The sequence below is a fragment of the Schistosoma haematobium genome, chromosome ZW, assembly GCF_000699445.3.
Source record: "Schistosoma haematobium chromosome ZW, whole genome shotgun sequence".
In the NCBI taxonomy this organism is placed as follows: Eukaryota; Metazoa; Platyhelminthes; class Trematoda; order Strigeidida; family Schistosomatidae; genus Schistosoma; species Schistosoma haematobium.
In genome coordinates, this window is record NC_067195.1 from 41,471,885 (window position 1) to 41,483,599 (window position 11,715).

At 38.7% G+C, this 11,715-nt stretch overlaps 1 protein-coding gene across 1 annotated transcript; it reads right to left on the reverse strand.

Moving 5' to 3' along the window:
• Nucleotides 1–8,883: 8,883 nt before the first annotated feature.
• On the reverse strand, nt 8,884–9,595 carry RPS9_1 (40S ribosomal protein S9). The gene is made up of 3 exons (XM_051211408.1): nt 9,440–9,595; nt 9,025–9,400; nt 8,884–8,989 (listed from the first exon to the last, which is right to left on the reverse strand). The coding sequence occupies exons 2-3, from the start codon at nt 9,260–9,262 to the stop codon at nt 8,919–8,921; spliced, it is 309 nt and encodes a 102-aa protein (XP_051071465.1). The 5' UTR covers nt 9,263–9,400; nt 9,440–9,595; the 3' UTR covers nt 8,884–8,918.
• Nucleotides 9,596–11,715: the final 2,120 nt, after the last annotated feature.

Genomic DNA, 11,715 nt, shown 5'->3' on the forward strand with positions numbered 1-11,715 from the left:
TTTACCTACAGTTTTTTTCTCCGTAATGAAGTCCATTTACCAGAACTCAGGACAGCCACACCGGGACTATTTGGATCGGTGACAGTTTTATCCAGGCCTTCAATTTCCAATAGAAGTGTATGATTACTGATGTCAATATGAAGCGGCACTTCACTCCTCGTTAGGGTTAACGGAAACTTCACTTCCTCGTAAATAACAGTCGGGTGTTTAGCGGGTCCGATAGCTGCACGTACTACACTGACACATTCTTCACCGTCAGTGCTCATGTTATCAGCGCAACCGCCATCGTTTTTCTTACAGGCCAAAGCCAACATGCTCATAGCCTCCTGAATTAGTAACTTATGATTTGTACAACAAAACATACAAGGACGATGCGAGTTAAGCTTCGAGCATCTTTTGTATGCCGTAGGACTTAGACGTGTACACGTCTTATGGTACCACCTTTTACATTCATCGCATTGCATTCCTTTCTCAACGTGGAACAAGCAGTTTGGTTGTCCACATTTATAAGTCTTATTATCCTCTGTAATTTGATTTAGAAAATCTTCAATCACAATGTGAACACGAGTGTCAGTCAATGAGTAAAAAAGGGTACCACAGGACAGAGTTTAGCAAAAATTTCAAACCTTAACCAAAGTACTTTTAGTTGAAGTAGATCAAGAAAGCTTTTTGGTGAACAATTACACAAAGCAAGGATAATCACAAGTACAAAAATCACTATGTAACACGTGCAATCAGCAGTCACTGGAAAGCGGGAAGACCTAAAGCCACAACACACACAGTGTTAACTGAACACTTCACACCACAGAGGGAACACGGAATGGAGACCACCAGTCGTTTATTTGAAAATTAAAATTCGCGGGTTATATACAGAAAAGAGAGCTAGTTTACAAAACGGTCTTGTGAGTCGTCCTGTAAGTTTAGTGCATGCAGGGCTTGCTCTTCTTCTTCTTGCTTGCACTGCAATAAAAAAACAAAACAAAATCTATTAACAACATCATGATTTTAATCCCGTTACGACTACCCTTTTTGAAACGAGCGCACTAAAGTTATATCACGACAAATCTACAATTTTAGGATAAGGTCTATTATTAGAGCAGTACTAATACCCATAGTGGACCATAATTCTACATTGGTAAGCCCGACTAAAGAAACGCAAACTATTATTGTTAGTCCGTATTTCCATTTTAACTTTCTTGATCGATTTTATTTGTGTGAACCCATTATTCTAATAGCCATCTGATTAATGCTCACATGTATTGTCGTAATGTTATATTGATTAGTACTCAACTCACTAGCTCAATCGATAATAAAAACTGGTCGTCTGTATCAATTATTAGCTTTGATGGTCCATTAACAAGCTTTGATAGCGTTAACATTATAGAATGTCCTTGATGGTGAATAGATTGAGTCTGACGACGGAAGGTGTCGTCTGTTCTTAAAGTATATACCCCATTCGAAAAGGTCGTCTTACCCTCCAGCCGTCTCCCAAGAACGGTACACCTATCGCAACCTGCCTTACCGTTGTGATTCACTGTGTACCTAATAGAAGAACGAGCAGGTGCGTCACATATAACAGCCGCCAACCGAATAGCTATGCATTTATAAAACTTGACACTAAAAAGACCAACGTCAGTCATTTCTTTTATTTCAGAAATTGTGTCCGCAGAAAATTCGTTGAATTCTGCCGGTATACTATTCCCTCCGTAGATCCCTATCATGAACACGTCATTAAACCTAGGGGCAATGATCCGTCCTAGTATAGGCCATAACTGTTGATTGGAGCTTCTAGACATAGAAAGTCCATCTATATTGACATGTGAATTTAAAGAGTCAAAATCAATTGTACACAACCAAAGCTCAACGTATTTTAGCAGATTGGTTTTCAATCCTAGATGGTAGTAAACCCCACTACCGATGAACTTTGGTTGAACACTTGGACACGTCTTTAGGACACCTCTGATGCTTTTCAGTATGTCCGGGATAAGAAATCGTAGACCATACAGAACCCGATCAGCATCTCTTATGCTCAGAGATGTATTTGACATTACATATATCATAAAGTCGTTCATCAGTTCTTTGCGATTCACGAACTTTTGAGAGCACAAGTTCACTTCAGTACATCCTGTAAGATATATATTCACGTACGAATTTAATGTTCATACCACTATTATCTGGAAGCCTTTGATTGTTGTTGCTAGTGGACGGTGTAATAGTTGAAATACTTTCATTACAACTGATTTCTCTCCTTACTTCTATCAATTTAATAAACAACATTGTTGAACTCAGTTACCTTTTACGGTGATTTTATTAGCAAACTCACTGAACGAAAGAAAGTCATATTTTTTCATGAAAGCAGCTTTCATTTTATTCCACCTTCTGCTATAAGTGGATCTATGACAGCCAAGGGAACGTGACAAGTTCACAGTGGCCCTACGTCTACGAACATTCTCACTGACTTCAATAGAACTCATAGTATTGGCCTTACAAGGTAATCAGTTACAATGAACATGAAAATCTGAGAGCATGTCACTCACCTGCATCACGTAAGTTTTTTGTGATGGCTCCAAAGCATGTCGGAACACTTTAGCTAAACAACAAACGAAGTCACTCTACATGCGTATCAACCGAATGCCTGGTTCCGTATTTTGTACATTGTTTCTATGACAATACTTTAGTTTTTTATTAAGCGGTGCCTTAATTTGTAAAAGCTTATGAAAACTTCAGTTCTGTATGCGGTTCATTCAAACGCTGTGCGTTACGTAGAATTGTCGACAAATTTCCCCCAAATACACGACGTAAAGGCGAAAAAGCGACATTTCCCCTTTATTTACGCTTTCGTCCGCTTTATTTCCCCTTTTTGTGTTGCTTGTGTTTACATGCTTCAGCGAAATAAACTTGTTTAAACATCAAGGTCTATCAAATATGACCTGTAAATAACGTAAATATATATTGACTAGCAACGTAAGCAAGGGCTAAATATTTATCTGGATCTAATTCTTCATATTGTTTGTTCACTTAACGTCTCATTGTGTCGTAAACTATGCACTATCCTGTAATATCTTATCTTCCGACCACTGCCTGCCTAATTTCCAATTGCTGAGTTACATGGCCAAACACAGAATATGATTGCCAGAATCTTACGGTGAGTTTGCACCATAAATTTCTTACAATCTTAGATCTTGCTTAAACTGTTCGTCAAACAATACTACGTATTTGGTTTCAATTAATTTTGGACTTATACAAATCCAGTCTTCAATGCTTTGTTGATCCAAGAGTTTAATCAACAGTGCCTCGTGTATAATCCAAGTTCAAATTACTGTCTAATTCAAATTTTCATTACTTGGAAGCGAAAATAACCCAGGCGAGTTTTACAATTTTTCCCCTTTCCTGGTTAATTTACTGTGTTTTTAGCACTTCTTTACTTACATAGGTTTTTTCTGTTACACTGGTTATATATATTTCATATGAGCCATTCCCAAGACTTTTTGCTAGAAATATTTAATATTTCTATACTACAACATGCTATTAAGGAAAAGAGTGTTGTTTAAAGGCATTTCTTAGTTCCAGTTGCTTTTGCCACATATTATTAAATATCACCAGGCTAAATGCAGGATCTTATGGAAGTTTTTTAACTCTTCATAATCCTGACTGAAATTCCATAAGCCGTCTGAAATTCAAAAATATTTTTCATTCTGGCCATGTTTATTTTTAAATTGTCATATACCTAAATAACCTGCATGTTAACCTGACCCGTACATGTGTTTCATTATATCTGTCTTCTAAATTTAAAAACCATTTGAATCGCCTTTCACATTTTTCAATGAACCCACTATAGTCGTTATTGCTATAGGTATTTGGGTTTATAAATTGGTCTATCATATTAATAGCCTAAAAAACATATTTTAGTAAAATCACCAAATTTAGGTACTAACATACTGCACTAGTATAATAACTAAACTATCAGGTAGTTCTTGGCTAAACAAACATTTAAAATTAGAACTCCGGAACCTATTACTAAAATTAACACCAGACGAATATTTTTGAATTGAAATTTAAAATATAATCAGGCAGCTCGGATTCTTTAATGCCACAAACTTCTGGTAATTTCGAATCACCTAAATCAACAATACCTATTTTTCCACTGGCTAATCCTCAATCAACACTATTACTAGTTAAACATAACGGTTTCGGGATGTCGTCATAAAGCATTGTCATGACTTGACAATCACGTAATATGATTGATAAAATTGATGAAACTATTAACAAAATAGGTCAGCAAACTGACTTATAATTATCATTAAGCTTAATTTACTTATCAATTCAAATTGTTTGTATTTTCTTGTAAACTCCATTTATTCCATAGTATTCGTTTTGGTGATGTATCCATCAATAATGTTTAATTTAATTATTTCACCAAGTACAAGTTTTTTATATTCAGCTTTAAGCCACACAGTTTATGTGAGGACTAGTGATACTACACAACTACCTTAAGCTAGGCACTAATAAGCCACTGTTCCATCAATAACTCTCTTTAAACTATCCTCATAACAAGATTGTTTACGGTAAATTAAGAATATTCTTCCAAAATATCAACCGGTTTGAGACTTAGATTCCAGTAGTGATTACTATCTCTCTCATAGATTGTTTTATAAGCATAATAATATGCGGTAGGATTAATTAGATTTTCTGACGTTTCGTGACTCAGTGTAAGCTAAGTTTAAATAGTACCTATTACTATTTTGGTTATTTGTTTTCTGAAGAAGTCGCTTACACTGAGTCACGAAACGTCAGAAAATCTAATTTTTCTACTCATTGGAATATTAAAAATATATTATTTTTATTTATAACAATCTGCCTAATGCTCCAGGATCCTGAGGAAACAAATGGTGCATGAACCGATCGTTGGTCACCGGTTTCCATAAGACTGCATCTCCTTACGATGCTCCACTACATTGTGGATCAGACCTTCAGGTCGAAGGCTCCGGGTGTGGCCCCCTAAGAAGACCACCTGCTTTAGTTTGGGCACCCGGGCAGTATCACAGCTCTCACACATACCAAATGAGATTTGTGTGGCGCATATGTATTTGCTGCCTCCTTGTACTAATATGTTTGTGTTAAAATAAATAATAATAAATCATTAAATAGTATTGTTTTTCTTTTATCTTCATTCACAGACGATTACAGTAAGTTTTTCTGTCAGTTGCTCATTCACTAAATATCTCTAAACCTTGTCAGTCTAATTGGAGGTTTAGTGACACAATCATGCATGTAACTCATCAGTATAAGCAGTCGAGCGAATCTCCTGCAAACTGAAAACATCAATGTGGAGTTTACCCCAACATTGACTAAGGTTCAAGCCATTACCATAGACGTCAGTTGGGAGTGTACTCCCCTTGGTTACAACTTATGTTCTCCCTGATAATCACTCGAGCATCACTCACTGTTAATCATCTTGTAAAGACTTATTTAGCCGAAGATATCTTGCAGCACCACATCACCTATAATTGTGGCACATAGGCTTAGTTGATTTCAATAACTTATGATCACTATATCTCAATGAAATCGTATTCCGTCTTATACTAAACTGCATATTGCAACTAACTTGTATGTACCATCAGCCGATAGGTATGAATATAAATAAATAGGCTATGGTAAATCAGAACATTGAGTCTAGAGCATGTCTTACGAATACACTAATGTTTAACGATTTGTTCTTAGCCATCTGTCCAAAATTCACATAATTAACACTTTTCACGTACTTAAATTTTTTCTAATAACCATTCATATGTATTAGTAGTATTACTAAATTCTATCACGGTCAAGTAAAAATGAGGTTGAGAAAATCTCCCCGTAACTAGATAAACCCTATCAAACTAACTGGAACACTAGTTGGAATTATTCTTTTCCACGGTTGTACTTTCGCTCCTTCAGTTAGCCTACTAATACAGATGCAATTGGAAAACAACTTACTGGCATAAGCGTTATTTGATTTCATAATTTAAACCAACATTAGTACCAATATTAACATTTCTACAAAATTGATTGCTTTCAATATTTCTCAACACTAAATATGTACTACCTATAAGTTAATTTATTAACACGCATCTTGGGGCGACTTATTAAAATACCTCTACACAGAATCATTTTATTCTTATTATCCCATTTTTTAGCCCAAATATTCATTTAAAGCGTGTTAGGCACTAAACCAGACATTTTAAAATCATTACATGTATTTCCCGACCAGATGTTGCCGCCTTCTTGATTTATCTTTCAGTACCCGGAGTATTCTTCGTAACCTCGGACGATCGACAATCCCATCCAATTTGATATCGAACCGACATCACGTTGCTTCTGGTGGGAGAGTAGTCTAGTGGCATTGGACTATAACCACACAATCCTCAAAGCTAGACACGAGACTACTCGGGAAATAGATATTCAATATTTAACGCGAAGTACCTGACGATCGAGAAAACGGGAACAGTGAATCGACTTAATTCGACTTGACCTGGTGACATGGCTCGGACATGCAGGTATGGTCCCTGCTGAATGTTACCTTGTATCTTTTATTAATATTAAATATATTGTTCTTCCTCTAGTCTAAGCTTTTTCTCCATCATGTATTGGTAATTGTCACAATGCAGTGAGTTGGTGTAGACGATTATGTAACTTCCACATAAGATCTTAGATTAGGCAATTATATAACGACATCTACAACTTTAGGATTAGATCTATTATTAGAGCAGTACTAATACATGTAGACCATAATTCTACTAATCTGACTCACCGTTGGAACTTACACTTACTTACTATGATGCATGTTTTCTTTCCTATTGCACCACTAATACTTTACCATGTTTAGTCCATTATACTGTATTTATTGAAAATTCCAAACTACTAGATGTGGACACAGTCGAGTCTTATTTCAATGTCAGCACTTCTACATGCGTGATATATCTTCCCACTACACAGTAGGACAACTCACTTATCAACTGTTGGAGAGACTTCATTCGCTCATCCCACTGAATTCGCATACAGCTAACATCGGCCAGACACACTTCATTTAGCATTCCGGTTAAATCTGTGAGGTTGCCAATCAAGTCGTTAGGAAACTAATCAATGTCACATTGACCATGAAATATACAAGGTTAGGAGACAACATGCTAGGGGAGCGTACAGGCCAAATGGATTCTAACTGTCGGTCAGTTAGCTGCAATGTATGGCCAGGCACGTGTATGCATTGGTCTAGGTTGTCATACCTCATTAGCACAACATGTAGAATATCAAATTCATAGAGGTAGTTTCTTCAATGGTAGTAATATGTAAAAGACTGGTTGTGCACAGGAAGAAATAAACTAGTTGTAATATCAAGGTTAAAGAGAAGACAAGTAGTCTGCATGTATCAACATGGCTCAGACTGGAAGTTGATGACTTCAATGACTGATGCCAAGTCTTGGTTTGGCCGCCTCTAACTTTCTCTCAGCCGTCTCCAACACTACTCCGCATTGGACGTCGTGACAAACCAGTCTACATAAGCCGATAACAGAAGTGTCAAGAAAATCACAGTGAGACGCACACCAACGTAGAGCTCGATTCAAATGTTAGACAACGCACATACGTTTTCAAAAGACTTCGCAGTTTTGCGGCTGTAATCCATATTAGCGAAGTGAATGACGAAACACCTGATCAACAAACGATAGAAATCACTCGGTTACCTGAGCTGGTATAGAGGAACGAGTGCTGACGCACCCGTATTCTCCCAGCCACTGTTGTAACAATATCCTCACAGAAGCACATACGCAAAGCTACCCCTTTTCCAAATCGTACACACGTGTGTTAGTGAACAACATAACGATAAAGTAAGGTGTAACCCCAGAACATCGCTTAGCTGCACCCAGGCTGGGGCTGAGAGTGTTCATCACAAGCTTCCATCGAAACACCACATTTTGTGTCCAGCAGCATATTCAAGTGACCTACAATGTTTACTGAATGAAGAACTAATTACTAAGGCGAGCAACTGGGATCGGACTAGAGAGAAACAACTTCATTTTGATAGGTACCGGGCGATAACAAACGCCTAGGACTTCATGTTGTGGCTCGGTAGTTTTTATTTGATCCGCACTTCATTATATGTACTGCATAGTCATAAAAAATGAACTGCAACAAATGAATCCCAGGCTGCATACAGCAAACACATCAACTGAGCAGCTGGGGCTTGTGCGCACAAGGATATTATCCTCACCTATCGTAAAGTAGCCGAGGACTTCGCTGACAAACTAGGAACATCACGAAGAGTAAATAAGCATGGTTACACGCGGCTGGTATACCAGTCCCTGTTCTTAGCAGCAATCCCGAAAGACACACGGTCCCTCTGACCCTGTCTATTAAGAGATTTGAGGCCGTGACACCTCCAAACCCTTAAGATTTATCACTCCACTATCACGCACTAGAATCGCTCGCCAATTCAGAAGAGGCACAGAGAACAACAGTCGTGGTCCGCGGAATCATGTTCTAAAAGAAAACTGGCATGTCAGGAACCACATGACTTCAGCGAAAGTAAGGACGACCAGTGATGACACAGGAATAGTCTGCGCGGATTTGGTGCATCGATCCTAGTTGGCTAGAAATCTACGCACCAACGGTGAAGGACAGCGAGCATTGTTCATCATGTGTTAATGTGAAGACTGATTACTCCACCATGTAGTCAAACGTTACACGATTCATTAACTAGTGGCAGAATCACACGTGGCTGACAGCATTGTGAAACAATGCAAATGCATGTTCCCAGCACACTATCATTCTCTGAATAACTAACCTTGAGGATCAGACTAACCACGGGCCTAACTGACTGCTTTCCAAACTTAGCTACTAAGAACAAAATCATGCAATTTCGATATTTATTCCGTTGAAGCTAATAATCACTCTTCATCACTTCCGTTCTCGTCGTCACCACCTTGGGCTTTACGCTCCTTTTTCCTTTTGACACGACCTGAAGAATTAGGAAAATACTGTAAATGAGCTTACCAGGGCGACCACAACCATATGGAGATGTTGTACTGTATTCTATGTGTTTTCCTGAGTCCAAACGTACCAGAAACCCAGGACAGTTAACCATCTGTTTTCTTACTCTTATGTGCCGTTGGCGGATGAGGACTCTGGCATGATGGATGCTTCTGGCCAAACCAAGTTTAAAAACTTGAGTTTGAAGTCTTCGTTCTAAAAAGTCTTCTATCTTCAAGCCCAAAACGAAATCCAGTTTCATCTTATCTTCGGGAAGTACACCAACTCGAACTAAGCGTCTCAGCAGAGCGGACCCTTAAAATGAAGGACAAAGTAAAACTGGTACCTCCAAAAGCCGTCTGGGGTCTTTATCATCCAGTGTCAGCAACTCGCGGGCTGACTTACGTATCTTGGCTAAGACATATTTTACTCTCCATACTTCGCGTTTGTTGCGCAGACCATATTCACCAATGAGCTTTAACTCTTGGTCCAAACGCTCCTTTTCAAACGGTCTCCGCGGAGTCGCATAGGTCTTGCCAAAAACTTTAGGCACCCTGCTCATTTCTCACAACACCAACGTGAAGGGATCTAAATCGAGAGCCCCTAAGTTCCTTGTAGACCAAGTGAAACAAATTTCAATATACAATGTCTGTAGCAACATCATAGGGGCTGAATATGATTAACAGTGAACAGTCTTATTCGGTCATAAATGTACTGAGTCATCCTTATTTTCTATCGCACTAAGTGTTTAATTACGATCAGAAGGCCACTTAACACTTGGAGGATTAAGTCCTGATCAGTTTCAGTCTGGAAAGGACAGGAGGCTGGGTGGCCTGTATGAGTCTAAGCAATGGTGGCCTCTTGATTGACTTATCTTCCTTCGAGTGTATGGACAGATGAAGCTTCACTCACGTGTCAAGGTAACGAGTTCCACTCGTTGGTGATTCGATGGGAAAGTCGATAGTCAGCTAACGAGTGATTTGTTCCGGACTTGTGAACTTTTTTAGAGAGTCCTCGTAAATGCTCTGTTTTGGAAAACAAAAAATTATGACATATCAGATGTGAATTTAGCAGAAAGTAACTTAAAATCTATGATGAAGTCACCTCTTGTCCTTCTGCATGACAATGGCTACAGGTTTCATTTAGACAGGCTCTCTTCATACGAGAGATTAGTGATCTCGGAAATCAACACACTTGCGATTGTTTAAACCTTTTTCAACAGCTCACTGTTGTTTTTAGGCGAGGGCTAGCTGTTTGTACACAATACTCGAGTTTAGTACGAATGAACTATGTGTAAAAAGTAAATAGGATTTCATCATCGGTATGGCTGAATACGTACTGACCATATAGTTCTAAAACCCTTGGCGGCTATCGCACTACAGTGTGAAGTAGTTTTCAAATCTTGGCTGACGATGACTCTCATGTTATTATATGTCTGGACGGCAGGTAGCTGAATGTTATTCACCGTGTAGGTATCTGTACATTGGTAATCAATATGCACCATAATGCACTTGGAAGCATTTATCTGCAGCTGCCGAGTTCTAGACCATTTGAAATCTTCCCGAGGTCCCTTCTAAACTCTAAGCTATCACTTTTACTTTTCATCGCTCTCCATATCTTGACGTCGTCAGTGTGTAGCAAGATCGATGATGATAGGAGGCGAGGAAGACCGTTTGCACACGGGGAGAACAACAATAGCCCCAAAACTGTACGCTGAGGCACTCCGCTAAGCACAGTTTCTCAGCTAGACGACTTGCAGTCAACCAGTGCTTTATTTTGACGCCCAAATTGGATTTCCTTTATTCACATAAATAGTTTACCACCAATCCAGATATCACTCAATTTAGATAACAAGCGGTTGTGTGGGACCTTGTCAAAAGCCTTTCTGAAGACGATGAAGGCTGAGTTTGTAGGTAACATGTAAACTTCAAAGGGGCCCCAAGATTTATGGGCCACTAACAAGTTCGTAGGAAATGAGTAACCTGTTTTAAAACCGTACTGCTTTGCAGAAAGAGTCCGGTGTCGGTCTGGATACTGTGGTACTGAATAGATCCCCGGAATCAATAGCTCTGTAAGTCTTCGACATTCGTGCCGACCTCATCAGCTTCACTGTACACGCCCTAGATGAAGGCGCTTGATCACACATCTACAACTCATCATGAGTGGGTACTCCGTTCTACGCATCCCTTGCAACTGTTAGCCAGCTTAGAAACAACGCTTACCGTCATATCGATAGCCTTTCAAATATATTCTCAAACCACTTCATTTCTTACTTCCGATTTGACTGGGTTGGTATACTTCAATTATAACTGTGTTATTGGTCCTAATTAGTTTTAAACAACTGAGCAATATAACGATCGTCTTCCACTAAAGATATAATACTACAATCTACCCATAACGCTAGGACGTTGCCTCTCCTCTTATTGCTTCGGTTTATATACGAATATAAACGTTTGAGACATTCTATAAAAGCATTAGGAAGATTTACCTCATTCACTCTTATGGACTTACTGAGATTTGAGGTACAAATATTTCAGGCCTCCTGATACTGTGATTTTGTCTCGTCAGTACCCACTAACTTAAATCTCCCCTATATTCTTCCCCTCTTACTGGGAAGGATGTGAACCTCCCTATAAAATCACCATGGGGAGTTCCTGGGACTAATTGGTATGGTTCGAAGAATGTGTACTTCATAAACTTTCATGTATAAATTTC